At 39.5% G+C, this 19,832-nt stretch overlaps 1 protein-coding gene across 5 annotated transcripts in view; it reads right to left on the reverse strand.

Moving 5' to 3' along the window:
• LOC139538904 (zinc finger protein Helios-like) overlaps window positions 1-14,543 on the reverse strand; it is a 31,158-nt gene extending 16,615 nt beyond the window's left edge. For 2 of the 5 annotated variants that reach the window (XM_071341468.1, XM_071341464.1), the window contains exons 1-3: window positions 14,341-14,543; window positions 13,191-13,249; window positions 9,254-9,300 (exon numbers count right to left, since the gene is read on the reverse strand). In XM_071341468.1, coding sequence (XP_071197569.1) covers window positions 9,254-9,287 — 34 coding nt within the window. In that variant the 5' untranslated portion in view covers window positions 9,288-9,300; window positions 13,191-13,249; window positions 14,341-14,543. Of the gene's footprint in view, window positions 1-9,253; window positions 9,301-13,190; window positions 13,460-14,340 lie in introns of those variants that run through there. The other 3 variants (XM_071341466.1, XM_071341467.1, XM_071341465.1) reach the window with 3 other exon arrangements.
• Window positions 14,544-19,832: the final 5,289 nt, after the last annotated feature.

Consider the following 19,832-nt stretch of genomic DNA (forward strand, 5'->3'; position numbering starts at 1 on the left):
GCATTGTGTTAAAGGTCATGAACAGCCATAATCATGTTTTTACTCAAATGTGATGATATTTGGATGAAACCAGATCAAAGTATGAAAAATTACTTTTGCTTCGACATTGATAAAATTTGATCATAAACTTTTTCACTCATATTTTTTCATGATTCATTCAGGATTATCCAAATACTGGGAAAAAATATGTACATTTTACTACTTTAATACACATATACAGTAAGCGAATTTGTCCCAATACGTTTGGTCCCCTAAAATGGGGAGACTTTGTACAAAAAGTGCTGTAATTTCTAAACAGATCACATAAGGATGGAAAATACATTCAAATTAAAGCTGTCCAAAACTCAGTTTTACAGTTTCACGCAGTTTTACATGGGAATCAGAATGACAGTTTGGGACCTTTAAGAAGTAGTGGGGCTTGGCAGGTCATGTTTCGGAGGATGCATGTCTCGACATTCGCCTCTCCCGAGCCCGTTGGGAGTTGCAGCGATGAAACAAGGTCGTAACTACCAATTGGATATCATGAAAATGGGGTAAAATTATAAATAATAAAAAAATAACACTGTACTTAGTGCTGATGCTGTTACACTTTGTCAGTTTTAGGGAATTATCACATTCAGTGCTATGCAATAACTCCTCATATACAGTGGGGAGAACAAGTATTTGATACACTGCCGATTTTGCAGGTTTTCCTACTTACAAAGCATGTAGAGGTCTGTAATTTTTATCATAGGTACACTTCAACTGTGAGAGACAGAATCTAAAACAAATATCCAGAAAATCACATTGTATGATTTTTAAGTAATTAATTTGCATTTTATTGCATGAAATAAGTATTTGATACATCAGAAAAGCAGAACTTAATATTTGGTACAGAAACCTTTGTTTGCAATTACAGAGATCATACATTTCCTGTAGTTCTTGACCAGGTTTGCACACACTGCAGCAGGGATTTTGGCCCACTCCTCCATACAGACCTTCTCCAGATCCTTCAGGTTTGGGGGCTGTCGCTGGGCAATACGGACTTTCAGCTAACTCCAAAGATTTTATATTGGGTTCAGGTCTGGAGACTGGCTAGGCCACTCCAGGACCTTGACATGCTTCTTACGGAGCCACTCCTTAGTTGCCCTGGCTGTGTGTTTCGGGTCGTTGTCATGCTGGAAGACCCAGCCACGACCCATCTTCAATGCTCTTACTGAGGGAAGGAGGTTGTTGGCCAAGATCTCGCGATAAATGGCCCCATCCATCCTCCCCTCAATACGGTGCAGTCGCCCTGTCCCCTTTGCAGAAAAGCATCCCCAAAGAATGATGTTTCCACCTCCATGCTTCACGGTTGAGATGGTGTTCTTGGGGTTGTACTCATCCTTCTTCTTCCTCCAAACACGGCGAGTGGAGTTTAGACCAAAAAGCTATATTTTTGTCTCATCAGACCACATGACCTTCTCCCATTCCTCCTCTGGATCATCCAGATGGTCATTGGCAAACTTCAGACGGTCCTGGACATGCGCTGGCTTGAGCAGAGGGACCTTGCGTGCGCTGCAGGATTTTAATCCATGACGGCGTAGTGTGTTACTAATGGTTTTCTTTGAGACTGTGGTCCCAGCTCTCTTCAGGTCATTGACCAGGTCCTGCCGTGTAGTTCTGGGCTGATCCCTCACCTTCCTCATGATCATTGATGCCCCACGAGGTGAGATCTTGCATGGAGCCCCAGACCAAGGGTGATTGACCGTCATCTTGAACTTCTTCCATTTTCTAATAATTGCGCCAACAGTTGTTGCCTTCTCACCAAGCTGCTTGCCTATTGTCCTGTAGTCCATCCTAGCCTTGTGCAGGTCTACAATTTTATCCCTGATGTCCTTACACAGCTCTCTGGTCTTGGCCATTGTGGAGAGGTTGGAGTCTGTTTGATTGAGTGTGTGGACAGGTGTCTTTTATATAGGTATCGAGTTCAAACAGGTGCAGTTAATACAGGTAATGAGTGGAGAACAGGAGGGCGTCTTAAAGAAAAACTAACAGGTCTGTGAGAGCCGGAAATCTTACTGGTTGGTAGGTGATCAAATACTTATGTCATGCAATAAAATGCAAATTAATTACTTAAAAATCATACAATGTGATTTTCTGGATTTTTGTTTTAGATTCCGTCTCTCACAGTTGAAGTGTACCTGTGATAAAAATTACAGACCTCTACATGCTTTGTAAGTAGGAAAACCTGCAAAATCGGCAGTGTATCAAATACTTGTTCTCCCCACTGTATAATTTTTAACACTAGGAAGTGTATATTGTTCCACTGGATATCATAAGGTGAATGCACCAATTTGTAAGTCGCTCTGGATAAGAGCGTCTGCTAAATGACTTAAATGTAAATGTAAATGTATATATAATGAACAAAAATATAAACACAACATGTTAAGTGTTAGTATACCATGTTTCCTGAGCTGAAAAAAAAGATTGCAGAAATGTTCCATATGCACTAAAAGCTTATATATGTGCACAAATTGGTTTACATCCCTGTGAGTTAGCATTTCTCATTTGCCAAGATAATCCATTCACCTGAAAGGTATGCATATCAAGAAGCTGATTAAACATCATGATCATTATACAGGTACACCTTGTGCTGGGGACAATAAAAGGCCTACTCTAAAATGTGCAGTTTTGTTGCAAAACGTAATGCCACAGATGTCTCAAGTTTTGAGGGAGCGTGCAATTAGCATGCTGACTGCATGAATGTCCACCAGAGCTGTTGCCAGAGAATTGAATGTACATTGTTCTACCATAAGCCACCTCCAACATCATTCTATAGAATTTGGCAGTACGTCCAACCGACCTCACAACCGTAGACCACATAACGCCAGCCCAGGACCTCTATATCCAGATTCACCTGCGGGATCTTCTTAGACCAGCCACCCGGACAGCTGATGAAACTGAATATTTCTTTCTGTAATAAAGTCCTTTTGTGGGAAAAAGTTAATTCTCATTGGCTGGGCCTGGCTCCCCAGTGAGTGGGCCTATTCCCTCCCAGGCCCACCCATGGCTGTGCCCCTGCCCAGTCATGTGAAATCTATAGATTAGGACCTAACGAATTTATTTGAATTGAGAGATTTCCTTATATAAACTTTAACACATTAAAATCGTTGCATGTTGCGTTTATATTTTGTTTCAGTAATAGTTTGCACCAACGGTTTTATGCAACAACACCTCATAGTATTTTTAAACATTACGCCAAGAGGTCCATAGCCCTTGATAAGGTGTTGGGTTAAGGACATTACAGTATGTTTTACAACTCCTTAATGTTACATGCTCTTATGTAAGCATTTATAAAAACTTCAGAACTGCCAGCAGACGTGCTCTTACTTTAATTAACGTAATCATAGAACACTTAAACTGATACAACACTTCTACTCACAGGTGGCCAAAATTAACTAACTGTACTCCACGACACCACTCCAACATCATTTCCGAATGGGTTCCTGCTCAAACGTAATTATTAAACTTCTTGCAACAATACATTACATACAGTTGAAGTCGGAAGTTTACACACACTTAGGTTGGAGTCATTAAAACTCATTTTTCAACCACTCCACACATTTCTTGTTAACAAACTATAGTTTTGGCAAGTCAGTTAGGACATCTACTTTGTGCATGACACAAGTCATTTTTCCATCAATTGTTTACAGACAGATTATTTCACTTACAATTCACTGTATCACAATTCCAGCGAGTCAGAAGTTTACATACACTAAGTTGACTGTGCCTTCAAACAATTTGGAAAAATCCAGAAAATTATGTCATGGCTTTAGAAGCTTCTGATAGGCTAATTGACATAATTTGAGGTGTACCTGTGGATGTATATCAAGGCCTACCTTCAAACTCAGTGCCTCTTTGCTTGACAGCATGGGAAAATCAAAATAAATCAGACAAGACCTCAGAAAAAAATGTGTAAACCTCCACAAGTCTGGTTCATTCAGGCATTTGGAGCAATTTCCAAATGCCTGAAGGTACCACGTTCATCTGTACAAACAATAGTACGCAAGTATGAACACCATGGGACCACGCAGCCATCATACCGCTCAGGAAGGAGACGCGTTCTGTCTCCTAGAGATGAACATACTTTGGTGCGAAAAGTGCAAATCAATCCCAGAACAACAGCAAAAGACCTTATGAAGATGCTGGAGGAAATGGGTACAAAAGTATCCATATCCACAGTAAAACGAGTCCTATATTGACATAACCTGAAAGGCCGCTCAGCACTGCTCCAAAATCGCCATAAAAAAGTCAGACTACGGTTTGCAACTGCACATGGGGACAAAGATTGTACTTTTTGGATACATTTCCTCTGGACTGATGAAACAAAAATATAATTGTTTGGCCATAATGACCATTGTTATGTTTGGAGGAAAAAGGGGGATGCTTGCAAGCCAAAGAACACCATACCAACCGTGAAGCACAGGGGTGGCAGCATCATGTTTTGGGGTGCTTTGCTGCAGGAGGGAATGGTACACTTCACAAAATAGATGGCATTATGAGGAAGGGAAATTATGTGGATGTATTGTAGCAACATTACAAGACATCAGTCAGGAATTTAAAGATTGGTTGCAAACGGGTCTTCCAAATGGACAATGAACCCAAGCATACTTCCAAAGTTGTGGAAAAGTGGCTTAAGGACAACAAAGTCAAGGTTTTGGGGTGGCCATCAAATCCTTAACCTCAATTCTACAGAACATTTGTGGGCAGAACTGAAAAAGTGTGTGTGAGGAAGGAGGCCTACAAACCTGACTCAGTTACACCAGCTCTGTCAGAAGCAATGTGCCAAAATTCACCCAACTTATTGTGGGAAGCATGTGGAAGGCTACCTGAAACATTTGACCCAAGTTAAACCATTTAAAAGCAATGCTACCAAATACTAATTGAGTGTATGTAAACTTGTGACCCACTGGGAATGTGATGAAAGAAATAAAAGCTGAAAAGAAATAATTCTCTCTACTATTATTCCGACATTTCACATTCTTAAAATAAGTGGTGATCCCAACTGACCTAAAACAGGGAATTTTTACTAGGATTATATGTCAGGAATTGTGAAAAACTGAGTTTAAATGTATTTGGCTAAGGTGTATGTAAACTTCCGACTTCACCTGTACCTCTTAAGGCCTTATTTAAGAGACCTTTTTTTTTAAATCCTAATAGAGTAGCCTGACACTCACTTTCAACAGACCAAATTTTGCTAGCTTGCAAAGTGATAAGTAATTTCTATTGGAAAGCAGCCAGAGATAGAATAGCAACAACCAAAATGTTTATTCATCTGCAAACTGCTCTCCAAACAAATTGGACTACCTAAACCATTTAAACTGGAACAACCATTTCAGTAACGGGTGCTATAAAACCAACTAACTGATTGGATTAGTTTAGAAAATGTGTATTTATCTTTGTGTAGCATAAGATTAATATCTCAATCAATCAATGAACATGCCAAAACACAGCTGAAAAAAACCCAATCCTAAAACAAATCTACCTGCAGAAAAGCATGCTGGGAAATATTATAATGATGGGCGTGGTTTTAAACTTGTGACGAGGCGGCATTTGCCACAGCACTTTTCAATCGTTTTTTATTTAGTCTAATAAAAAATATCAATGCAAAACGTAAAAAAGATGGGAAAAGTTCAGTTTTTCCCCGATTTTTCCTCATGATTTGTCAACTCACACTCAATTTCTCTGTCATTCACATTGGAGTGCTGCTGCAGGCTATTTGTGGTTCTTGACCAATCATATTCACGGAAATCGCAGGACACGCAGGCCAGGCACAACGCACAAAGCTCAAGGCGAGCATGACTTTCCTCCGGTATCTATTTAGCAAGAGTGATAACACATCACTCTTGACAGACACAAGCAAAAGCTCATACATAAATATCGCAGCCTATACACATAAATATTAGCGATCAGACATGCTGTATTGTATTGAAACAATACTATTTTTCAGTCTAATCAAATGTAGGCTACTAACAACAGCATCTGCATAGTCTAGCCTACTATGCGCCCCGTGCCACTTGCCAGGTTAAACGTACCGGTAACATTGGGCCATTTGTTTTGTGAGAAAATGTGAACGCGATCAAATTTGGTTTCTATTCTAACATCCTTTAAAATATAGTTAATATGAACAAGTACAAGATTGCTGCAGTTTGACTGGCTTTTCCTCCTCCCCAAGGACAGGAGCTTTTCCTCCTCCCCAGGACAGGAGCTTTTCCTCCTCCCCAAGGACAAGAGCTTTTCCTCCTCCCCAGGACAGGAGCTTTTCCTCCTCCCCAAGGACAGGAGCTTTTCCTCCTCCCCAAGGACAGGAGCTTTTCCTCCTCCCCAAGGACAGGAGCTTTTCCTCCTCCCCAAGGACAGGAGCTTTTCCTCCTCCCCAGGGACAGGAGGTTTTCCAGCACTTTTTAAACCATGTGATCTGCTTAGAAAAACTCTGGTCCCATCGTAGCCCATAATAAACCTTTTTACAACAGATTTTTTTTTGCCACACCACTCTGGGACCTGTGGTGCCACCTCTGCAGGATTTGATGGGAATGTTGTACTGTCCACAGAGTAAAACTGACACAATCACACTCTCACACTCAACTCTGGTTATTAACACCACCACTGGGGTTATTTTAGACCACTAAGTAATAATCTAACACCAACAGAGTTAATGTAACACCTGAATAAACACTATAAATGTTACACTGAAAAATCAACACTAGGTAACACTGGCCCATTTGCTGTGTAAGTCCCTAATCTAACACAGTGCTACACCGATCTTTGCAACCTGTTGCTCGTTCCCCAACAACACTTCCAGTAGCAAATATATTTTCCCTGGGTGGTCCTCCATCCAAGTCCCAACCAGGCCCATCACTTAGGTTTAGGAGCTAACCAGGCCACCACAGGAGTGCAGGATGAAACATGTTTTGCTAGTGGCTACTGCAACTGTCAGCCTCATGTCCTATCCATACAGATCAGATCAGATTGCATCCTCTTAGCACCCACCCTGATACACAGGCAAGGCTATAAGATAGCTGTCCTGTCCACTCAAAGGTATAGCTGTCCAATCCCTTCTACAGCCTGACCCCAGGGGAGCCTCTCAGCCAAAACAGAACCAACACCACAGCACCTCCAGTGACCCAGGTGTCAAATCCCACACGAGCCACACCACAGCAAAGACAACACTTTACCAGCTAGCACATTTTACAGGAAAGAATTGGAGATGTCAGAGACAATGGCCACCTCAGTCCAACAGTTAATCTTCAATCTTAATGCTTCCCCCATGGAGACTAAAACAAAATGCTAGTATTATATGTGGTAGACCAGTGTTTCATTGTTGTGATTGGCTGCTGCTGAGTGAGGCACTCTGGGAGTCGCGGTCCATGACCATGATGACACAATCCCTGGGTCTGGTCTCAGGTTGCAAGCCACGCTGAAGTTGAAGGAAATCTCAGGTGACCAACGGGCGGCTATCCCTTGGCAGTGCTGTCTGTCGTAGAGACAGGAGTCGCTCTATGACTGGATACGGCAGGCTTTTCCATTACTGTGCTAAGTGTTGATGCCTTGACGACTCTGTGTGGTCGATCAGGTTAGGTAAAGGCACAGTACAGTGGCTCAAAGAGGATGTGTACTAGTAGCATCGGAATGTTGATGGTCCTATGTTTCATGTCCTTGTAATTATTATTGAAAACCTTAATGGCATTTAGCTCAAACGTGTTCATCATCCGCTATTCCTCATACAATCCTTAAAATTACAATCCTTAAAATTGCAGCACACTGCTCCCAAAGTGAACCCGTGGGCCAGATTGAGGAGTGACTGGGGCAGACAACACATACAAAACACGCACACACACAGTTTGCTGTGTCAAAATCAGAGCTTTGACTGGCACCATACATTAGTTGACTCAATACTGTATGAACCGCCACAACATGTCTGTGCATCAGGGCCAAGACCCAGATGACTTGTATAGACAGGGGAGGTAACTAGAGGAAGATGATGTGTGTAACGCATCAGATATAGATTGTTCCATGTGTAGGCGGCGTGGCCAAAAGGAAAATACATTTTATGAAAATGGCAAAGAGAGAACAAGACCTGATAAACATGTTGGCTTCTGTAGGCCGTTTTATGAAGTGAGTTGAGAATGTGTTGCATCAAATGATCATCATGGTTAAATATAAACCGTACTTTACAAGTGGGGAGCACTTCAATAAGCCACAGACACTGGAATGACATAAACTTTGAACAAGAGGTTTGGAACTGTGCAGAATTATTTCCCTATTTCCACACAGGCAGCACAGGCAGGAGCAAGGATCTGGTTTTTCCAGTCAAACCATCAACCTCCAGACCATTCCTCCACACTGTAAGAGACAGAGATCTCATTCATCAGCTTGCCTTTAACAATTTAGAGGAGATATGGCAGTATGCTTCAAACATGAATTGAAACAGAGGGCACTATAATGGCTATATCCTACTCCATCCTACTTTTTCCTTCACACTATATCCTCACTATACCATATTTTGTTCCACTCATCCCAAAACTATTTTCAACACCTGCAACAAGGAGTTGTCAAACTCCAGATGAGCAGTGTGTTCTATCAGAGGGAATCTGTGGAGGGGAGAAAGAGGAGGGAAGTACCACTGTGCCTGGTACAGCACCACCCTACTGATAAGACATCTGTAGGGGAGCCAAGAAGTAGTTGGCCCTTTTACAGGATCAGAACACATGCAGCTCGTGTCTCTCTCCTCTTATCGGATTAGTAAAGCAGAATGACTTCCTCATCTCAGCTGCGTGGAACACGTTCACCTATCCTTGTGTACACTTCCATATCTGTATGAGAGTCAACTGTATTTGTTAAAAAATAGTGTGGCCTCAGCCATGCCCCATACCTTTGACCATAACTCAGCTGTGCAAAACATCACAACATCATGGCATCCTCAAATGTCTGATTGCTTTAGCATAAAATCACTATAGGAATCAATAACTCTCAGAAACAACCAGAAATGAAAGAGGAGACTGGACTAAATACTAGTTCCAGTTGGATTATATCCAAAAGGATGACAAAACGGCCTCAAAATGTGGAAAATTGGTTAGAAAGACCATAAAACATTTTTCTTTTTTAACAACATAAAATGGTGAATGCAGCATCCACAACTTAAAACACGATGTCACAAACCTTTTAAAGACTTTTAAGAGTTATGATATGTCAATATCATTTTGGTTAGAGCGTGATTGAAAAGTTGACCTACTTGCAGAGTATACATCAGTTGCCTCTGTTTCCATAGTTGGGGGAGAGCTGTAGGTATCAAAAAGAAACAGTAAGTTAGAGCACTCCAGCTGTACCACATTGCTTACTCTCCTTCTAACCTCTTCTAAATCCTAATGGAATATAACAGATTATACTGTTTGGTTGGAGGGATTTATTTGTACATTATTTTAGGTAACACTTTGTCATAGATTTAATGAATGAGCCATTATGAATGATTATAAATATTTAGAAATGCTGAATTAGAGGATACATTGATTTTGAAACAGGCATGATTAATATTTAACAAATATATCACAATGAAAGTTGAGTGAAAATAAATAAATAAAATGTATTACTGATAACATTTGAGAATGTACAAACATTATACAGAGTTAAATATGAAGACAAAGATGCACGTGTTTTAGTTTTGGCTTTCGAGGTTCCGAAATACTTGAATCTAGCATCCCTGCAACATAAAAGTCTATGGTTCAACTTCCCAGCATGTGGCTGCTGAAGTGCTGGTGGATTGTAACGTTTTAGCCTCTGAATAGAATGCAGTGGTTCATAGAAAGTTGCACTATTAGAGAAGTAACAAATATATCAAGCTAAAACTATAGTATGGGTTAAAAATGTACATAGAGTCAGAACACAAATGTTCCCAGTTCTAGTAGTTTCAGACCCTCTGAAAAAAAGGCCTTAACTCAAAAGAAATATGTCTGAGAGAACAGTAATAAGGTGCAAACCACCACTGGCCAACCTCATGTCTGCGATGAGGGTGACATTTTGTATACATGTATTATCTGTTGGAGGTTCAGGTGAGATTGTATACTATTGATGTGTAACACACAAGATAATTACACTCAGTGTACAAAACATTAGGAACACCGGCTGTTTCCATTACATATACTGACCAGGTGAATCCAGGTGAAAGCTATGATCGCTTATTGATGTCACTTGTTAAATCCACTTCAATCAGTGTAGATGAAGGGGAGGAGATTTTTAAGCCTTGAGACAATTGAGACATGGATTGTGTATGTTTGCCATTCAGGGGGTGAATGGGCAAGATCAAATATTTAAGTGCCTTTGAACGGGGTATTGTTGTATGTGCCAGGTGCATCGGTTTGAGTGTGTCAAGAACTGCAATGCTGCTGGGTTTTTCACACTCAACAGTTTCCGTGTGTATCAAGAATGTTCCACCACCCAAAGGACGTCCAGCCAACTTGACACAACTGTGGGAACAACTGTGTAATAATGCTGAACTTCTGATATACTGAATATGTCCTTTTCTGCAGTCAAATGTCACTGCTAAATTGGACAGTCAGGGTAATAAACCTATCCGTTCCAGGTTTACTCTCTCTGCTTTCCTATATGTTTTTATTATGTCTGGTCAGGTCACCTGAGATTAAATAAGAGTTGTACCTTCAGAAAGTATTCACACCCCTTGACTTTTCCGACATCTTGTTGTGTTACAGCCTGAATTTAAAATGTATTAAATTCAAATGTTTTGTCACTGGCCTACATACAATACCCCATAATTTTAAAGTGAAATAATGTTCTTCGACATTTTTACAAATGTACGAAAAACGAAAAGCTGAAATGTCTTGAGTCAATATGTATTCAATCCAACTGTGATGGCAATCTTAAATAGGTTCAGGAGAAAAAACGTGCTTAACAAGTCACATAATAAGTTGCATGGACTCACTCTGTGTGCAATAATAGTGCTTAACATAATTTTTTAATGACTACCTCATCTAACACATACAATTATCTGTAAGGTCCCTCAGTCGAGCAGTGAATTTCAAACACAGATTCAACCACAAAAACGGAGGAGGTTTTTCAATGCCTTGCAAAGAAGGACATAAAAACCAGACATTGAATATCCCTTTGAGCATGGTGAAGTTATTAATTCCACTCTGGGTGGTGTATCAACAGACCCAGTCACTACAAAGATACAGGCATCTTTCCGAACTCAGTTGCCAGAGAGGATAGAAACTGCTCAGGGATTTCACAATGAGGCCAATGGTGACTTTAAAACAGTTACAAAGTTTAATGGCTGTGATATAAGAAAACTGAGGATGGATCAACAACATTGTAGTTACTACACAATACTAACCTAAATGACAGAGTGAAAAGAAGGAAGCCTGTACAGAATAAAAAATATTCCAAAACATATTTTCAATTAGGCACTAAAGTAAAACTGGAGAAAAATGTGTCAAAGAAATTAACTTCATGTCCTGAATACAAAGTCTTATGTTTGGGGCAAATCCAACTCAACACATCTTCATATTTTCATATTTTCATATTTTCATATTTTCAGGCATGGTGGTGGCTATATCATGTTATAGGGAGTTTTTTTGGGGTGGGATAAAAAATAAATGAAATAGAGCTAAGCACAGCCAATCCTAGAGGAAAACCTGTTTCTGTCTGCTTTCCAATAGACACTGGAAGACAAATTCACCTTTCAGCAGGACAATAACCTAAAACGCAAGGCCAAATATACACTAGAGTTGCTTACCAAGACAACGTTGAATGTTCCTGAGTGGCCTAGGTAGTTTTGAGTTAAATCTGATTGAAAATGTATGGCAATACTTGAAAATGGCTTTCTAGCAATGAGCAAATACTGTACAATCCAGGTATGCAAAGCTCTTAGAGATTTACCCTGAAATACTCACCGCTGTAATCGCTTCCAAAGGTGATTCTAACATGTATTGACTGAGGGATGTGAATAGTTATATAAATGAAATATTTTTGTATTTAATTTTCAATCAATTTTCAAAAATTCCTAAAAACATGTTTTCAGTTTGTTCTTGTGAAGTATTGTTTGTAGATGGGTGAGAACAAAAAAATCTAGGTAATCCATTTTGTATTATGGCTGTAACACAACAAAATGCTGAATAAGTCAAGGGGTATGAATACTTTTGTAGGGCACTGTATGACTCACACGAGGACAATATACTCATATTTCAGGTGTAAAAATATAACCGCATTAAGGCCCAATCTTGAGGACAGACCAAGCGAAACATTTTCTACTGTGAACTAGCATACAGATGTCAACATTTTGGCAAATGTCTTGTGTATGACGGCCACGTTTCTCTACATACAATAATAATCACACGTCAATAAAAAATGGCATGCACTTTGGCAACATTTTCCTTCATAATTGACACTTCAATAATTGGGAAACCAATTACAATGCAAATATTGTTTTTACCTAAGACTAGGAGAGAAACTATGTCTGTTTTTTAAGAGTATGTTCTATGGAAGAATAGTAAAAACTATATGCTGAATTAAAAGTCATATGTGGTAGACTAGGCTATTCAAATAAATAAATAAATACAAAATAGTTGTTTATACTCTAAACTTTAGAGCGCTTAGCAGCCTAAGTATACAAGTTATTACATTCAGTCAATATATTTTATTTTATACGTTTGACAAATGAGATTATAAGTGCTTCGTCAGCAATAAACGGAAAGCCCATAAGAATTTGCACCAACAATCCGCGCCTCCGCTGTGGACACCTGTCTCTAGACGCTCAGTCGTGCACGTGTGTTGTCTTATCTGACAGCCCAAGATCTCCCTTCAGTTTTAAACAATATATGGGTTGATTCTTTTTATTACATGATCGAAATCAAGCCAGATGTTGACAGAATCAGCCGCAACCTGTTATTGTATGATTTGAGCAATCGAATGGGTAGCCCTGTCAATTTATCGATCAATCGCTCAGAAAGAGTAAGCAGAATGAGGACCTTTGAAGTTAAAAGTTCATCTAATGCGACTAGGTAAAAACAATGCTGTTAAGTTATTATAAATGTATTACAAAGTTAGTACGCAAAGTATTCGCGTAGGAATGGTAGCCTAATAATTTTAAATGCATAATAATTTGTATGGTTCTGATAACCAGACTTGATAAATTGACAAAATGTTCAATTGAATATTACCTTTCGGTGTCTCCCCTGTGCAAGTCAGTGATCTTCGTCAGTGGAAGTCGCACCTCGTTCTAAAATACAAATTAAAATCCCCAGTTGTCTAATATGTATTTGATAGACAATTAATAATAATAAGGTAGGGTCTACTCTCCTCTTTTTAAAAATAAAAACTTAAGTTGAATATACCACTGTCCTGTCCTGCATACAAACTGAATAAAGTTTAGGAACATGGCAGCACACTCAATAAGTAGCGTTGGTAGTTACTTCCTCTGTGCTGAACTAGCCCGTCAACTTTTTCACCTCAGCCCGCACGCACCTTCCCTTTATGTACAGTATGTATCCTATAATATTCTATGAAGTACACCTACACTTAGCCAAAATATGGGCACTTCAACAGTTATAGACTGTGTATTACTGGATTTTGTATTTATTACAGCAACAATGAGGTCGGGGAAGATATATATCTTGCTTTTAGACTAAATGAAAGAAACAAAGGAACAAAGAAAGAAAGAAAGAAAGCGTAGAATATAACTGGATCCACCGGTTCCTATGGAATTAGCCAAATAAAAGGAGTAGGGAGCAGCCTATTTTTGTCCGAGGGATTCTAAGGAATCGGATAAGCATCGTTATTGGATGAGGACTAAGAGTGAGTGTGTCAGTGGGCAGTCCAAGAGAGATATGACAGACTGATAGTCCATGCTGTCTCATAGTAACCTGTCATTCACATGCAGGTGCAGGTAGAAAGATATTTCAACAGACAGAACGTCTCCTCAACTATTGTGCCCATTCTGTCTCTATAGCCTAATTAAATTACATAAAATACGAGATTATCTCTCTTGACACTGCAGTTTGGGTTAAAAGCATTTCGAATCATGTCATAGAAAGACTTTGCAGAAGCCCCCACTGCTGCATCAACAGGTATCCGATCATTGTGCAGTCCAGAGCCGTCTGATTTTTATTAGTGAGATGCACCTGTCTCGCTGAATTCCGTGTCTGTGTAGATTGCAGTACGATCTGCATTGTCTGGAATCTGGATCAATGGTCGGATGTTGAGCGTTTATCCACGGACATATTTTAGATCATCATCATAGCAGACAAACTGTCATCCTTGTAGGCTAAATAAATATATAATCATCGCTATTTGTTTTCTTTATTTCGTTACCTTATAATCGCAGGAGATTAAATAATCCCATCACCTATGCTGTGAGGTAAGAACTACACATGTTCACCCATTGGAATGTCTTGCTTGGAATACAATGTAATGTAATACAGTAGTTCCGCAGGCAACAACAGTTAATCCCCCGATACTTCCTCCATCTTCGAAAGCAGAGCAGACGAGCCGCCGAGTGTCTGTTCTGGGAACCTGGTCTAACACAGATAAACTGATCTCTCTCTCTGGCCGTCTGTGCTGTAGGTGCTCGGCAATCGATTACAGTAATTCACAGCCTGTTGCTTTTTTATTTAACACATTGACAAAAAGCTTAAAATAACAGTAAGGCATTTTTATTTTGAGTAAATGGTGAAAACAATGATTGAATATGATAAATTAGGATGATAATAAATAAATGATAAAAGGATCATAATAATAATAAAGCTAATAGTGCTTATTAATTAGGCTACGGTAGATACAGCACTCATAAAAATATTAATTGTATTACTAAGCAATGGGAAATCAAGTATGAATAAAAATATAAAAGATACATACATGAACACATATTATAAACAAATAATTATTACTATTAACACTACTAATAACTATTATTATGGGAGTCCAATTGTTTGCACATATTTTTTATGCCACATTTGCCTGCATTTGGGCCATTGTCTAAGAGTTCTAATTCATTAAAAACATGGAAACAAACACGAATGCATTATATATCTTATTGGTTATCTATTCTAATAATGTCTTGTCAGAAGTGGTATAAGCAAGAAGCTCTGCATTGTACTGTAGATTCATTATTCTCCTCTTCTGCTCCCTCCTGTGGCAAAGACGAGATTTGTCTGAAATGATCTGAAGTACAGCACAGTATTCAAGAGGTACGGTTGTCAATGCATGCTCTAAAAGCTGCTGTACAATCACAGTGAAAATAAACTAAAAAAGAAACGTGAGAGAGATGTGACATTCAAAATATGTTTTCATGTTTTGTGTTGTTCTTGTGTCACAGATGAAAACTTTAGGTCATCTTAGTCACTTCCAATAAGTGGTTAGATGTTTCACTCTTTAGATTTGATGACCAAAAGTTCTCCAGATGTGATATGACACCTTACTTACTGGTAATGAAAATAAGGTCATGTGAAGAACCTTTAGCCATAACGACACACTTTTGTCACAGCAAAATATATACGTAACCCAATAAAATACATATTCAACATTTCATTTATATTAAACAGAACTTTTGATATTAAGAAATTATCATAATGAATCCCCTAATAAATATACATATTTAAGCCATTATAAATGCTAATATATGTTTCTCAATGTTTATTAACTATATATTTGAATATAATACATAACATGAATTAAAATTAAGGAATTAGTCAGTTACCAATCGTATGTGCATATATCATTTGTAATGCAGTGTGATATATCGATTGTGTCCTGAACATTGGTATTAATTAAAATATGTTTTGGATTATTTTTTCAGAAACATTTAGTTGGAAAGTAGGATACTAAACTGTCAGAAACATATATGAAATGTAATATATATATATAGAATTAGAACCAAAAAATTCTTCTTCTTCTTTTTTTTGCTGCAAGATAACATTTGCCCTGCTGGAAAGTGTTAACCTCAGTGTTTATTTTTCACAGTAGCTCCTGGATTTTGATTTGTAGGAGTCTGACAGTAGACACCCACCCTGAGAGTGATGCTAGTGTAGGGGAAGTTTCCACTGTTCATGGTGGTGTTTGAAGTGGAGGGGAAACCGTTACAAGCCCCCAACCACCATCACATCTCTCTCTCTCTCTCTCTCTCTCTCTCTCTCTCTCTCTCTCTCGCTCTCTCTCTCTCTCTCTCTCTCTCTCTCTCTCAAAAAATAGTCTGGGAGAAGATAACTTCAATCACAGTAAAAGTTTAAAGAAACGAGAATTATCGCTGATATATAGGAACTACTGTCCCTAAAAACCACGTAAAAATGAAAACAGAATTGTATTACAAAACCACTCATTAGAAAAACAGCTCCAAACCACAAGGCCGCCTCTCTTCTTAGTATTCAGCATCTAGTCTCTAACCCATTTTTTCACTTTTTCCCACATCATCAAGCTAAATTATTTTGCCACACAAACGGTTATCATTAACCTCAGATGGACTCTTTCAAAAGAGAGAATGCATGACCTCAGGTTTAAGTGAGTGCCTCTTCACACCTACGTTAAGGTCACTGATGATGTTGTGGCTTGATATTCTGTAGGGGATAGAAGGAAAGCAAAGATGTGAAATTACTTGTGCACAGTGGTGTAGTGGGGGCTATACGCCGGTATACACAATATAGCCACAATATATTTTTTTCAGTGGGCGTATACTAACAAAGTAACAAACTGCTGGAAATGTACAGTTATCTACTGTAGTTATACAGTGCCTTCGGAAATTATTCAGAGCCCTTACTTTTCTCCACATTTTGTTACGTTACAGCTTTATTCTAAAATTAATGACATTGTTTTTTCCCCCTCATCAATCTACACATAATAACCCATAATGACAAAGTACAAAAAGTTTTTTAGAAATGTTTGCTAATTTATAAAACATAAATAAATGTAAAAATCACATTTACATAAGTATTCAGACCCTTTACTCAGTACTTTCCTGGAGCACCTTTGGCAGCGATTACAGCCTCAAGTCTTCTTGGGTATGACGCTACAAGCTTGGCACACCTGTATTTGGGGAGTTCCTCCCATTCTTCTCTGCAGATCTTCTCAAGCTCTGTCAGGTTGGATGAGGAGCGTTGCTGCACAGCTATTTTCAAATCAAATCAAATCAAATTTTATTTTATTATTTTCAGGTCTCTCCAGAGATGTTCGATCGGGTTCAAGTCCAGCCAGGCTCTAGCTGGGCCACTCAAAGACATTCAGAGACCTTTCCTGAAGCCACTCCTGCATTGTCTTGACTGTGTGCTTAGGGTTGTTGTCCTGTTGGAAGTTGAACCTTCACCCCCAGTCTGAGGTCCTGAGCACTCTGGAGCAAGTTTTCATCAAGGATCTCTCTGTATTTTGCTCCGTTCATCTTTGCCACGATCCTGACTAGTCTCCCAGTCCCTGCAACTGAAAAACACCCCCACAGCATGATGCTGCCACCACCATGCTTCACCGTAGGGATGGTGCCAGGTTTCCTCCAGATGTGACGCTTGGTATTCAGGCCAAAGAGTTCAATCTTGGTTTCATCAGACCAGAGAATCTTGTTTCTCATTGTCTGAGAGTCTTTAGGTGCCATTTGGCAGAAGCCAGGGGGGCTGTCATGTGCCTTTTACTAAGGTGTGGCTTACATCTGGCCACTGTACCATAAAGGCCTGATTGGTGGAGTTCTGCAGAGATGGTTTTTCTTGTGGATGGTTTTCCTCCACAGAGGAACTCTAGAGCTCTGTCAGAGTGACCACCGGGTTCTTGGTCACATTCCTGACCAAGGCCCTTCTCCCCCAATTGCTCAGTTTGGCCGGTCGGCCAGCTCAAGGAAGAGTCTTGGTGGTTCCAAACTTCTTTCATTTAAGAATGATGGAGGCCACTGTGTTCTTGGGGACCTTCAATGCTGCAGAAAGTTTTGGGTACTCTTCCCCAGATCTGTGCCTCAACACAATCCTGTCTCGGGCTCTACAAATAATTCCTTCCTTTGGTTTTGCTATGACATGCAATGTAAAATGTGGAACCTTATATAGACAGGATGCACCTCAGCTCAAGGGTCTGAATAATTATGTAAATAAGGTATTTCAGTTTTTATTACAATTTTTAGCTAAACTTATAGGGTATTGTATGTAGATTCAATTTTAGAATAGGCTGTAATGTAACAAAATGTGGAACATTTCAAGTGGTCTGAATACGTTCCGAAAGCACAGTACAGTTGAAGTCGGAAGTTTACATACACCTTAGCCAAATACATTTTTTCACATTTTTTCACAATTCCTGACTTTTAATTAGAGTAAAAATACCATGTCTTAGGTCAGTTAGGATCACCAATTTATTTGAAGAATGTGAAATTTCAGAATAATAGTAGAGAATGATTTATTTCAGCTTTTATTTCTTTCATCACATTCCCAGTGGGTCAGAAGTGTACATACACTCAATTAGTATTTGGTAGCATTGCCTTTAAATTGTTTAACTTGGGTCAAACATTTCGGGAAGCCTTCCACAAGCTTCCCACAATAAGTTGGGTGAATTTTGGCCCGTTCCTCCTGACAGAGCTGGTGTAACTGAGTCAAGTTTGTAGGCCTCCTTGCTCTAACACGCTTTATCAGTTCTGCCCACACATTTTCTAAAAGATTGAGGTCAGGGCTTTGTGACGGCCACTCCAGTACCTTGACTTTGTTGTCCTTAAGCCATTTTGCCTCAACTTTGGAAATATGCTTGGGGTCATTGTCCATTTGGAAGACCCATTTGCGACCAAGCTTTAACTTCCTGACTGCTGTCTTGAGATGTTGCTTCAATATATCCACATAATTGTCCTACCTCATGATGCCATCTCTTTTGTGAAGTGCCCCAGTCCCTCCTGCAGCAAAGCACCCCCACAACATGATGCTGCCACCGTCGTGCTTCACGGTTGGGATGGTGTTCTTCGGCTTGCAGGCCTCCCCCTTTTTCCTCCAAACATAACGATGGTCATTATGGCCAAACAGTTCTATTTTTGTTTTATCAGACCAGAGAACATTTCCCAAAAAAGTACGATCTTTGTCCCCATGTGCAGTTGCAAACCATAGTCTGGCTTTTTTATGACGGTTTTGGAGAAGTGGCTTCTTCCTTGCTGAGCGGCCTTTCAGGTTATGTCGATATAAGACTCGTTTTACTGTGGATATAGATGCTTTTGTACCTGTTTCCAATAGCATCTTCACAAGGTCCTTTGCTGTTGTTCTAGGATTTATTTGCACTTTTTGCACCAAAGTACGTTAATCGCTAGGAGACAGAACACGTCTCCTTCCTGAGCGGTATGACGGCTGCGTGGTCCCATGGTGTTCATACTTGGGTGCTATTGTTTGTACAGATGAACGTGGTACCTTCAAGCATTTGGAAATAGCTCCCACGGATGAACCAGACTTGTGGAGGTCTACAATTCTTTGGCTGATTTCTTTTGATTTTCCCACGCTGTCAAGCAAAGAGGCACTGAGTTTGAAGGGAGGCCTTGATATACATCCGCAGGTACACCTCCAATTGACTCAAATGATGTCAATTAGCCTATCAGAAGCTTCTATAGCCATGACATAATTTTCTGGAATTTTCCAAGCTGCTTAAAGGCACAGTCAACTTAGTGTATGTAAACTTCTGACCCACTGGAATTGTGATACAGTGAATTATAAGTGAAATAATCTGTCTGTAAACAATTGTTGGAAAATTACTTGTGTCATGCACGAAGTAGATGTCCTAACCGACTTGCCAAAACTACAGTTTGTTAACAAGAAATTTGTGGCGTGGTTGAAAAACGAGTTTTAATGACTCAAACCTAAGTGAATGTAAACTTCCGA

Source organism: Salvelinus alpinus, chromosome 14 (genome assembly GCF_045679555.1).
Source record: "Salvelinus alpinus chromosome 14, SLU_Salpinus.1, whole genome shotgun sequence".
In the NCBI taxonomy this organism is placed as follows: domain Eukaryota; kingdom Metazoa; phylum Chordata; class Actinopteri; order Salmoniformes; family Salmonidae; genus Salvelinus; species Salvelinus alpinus.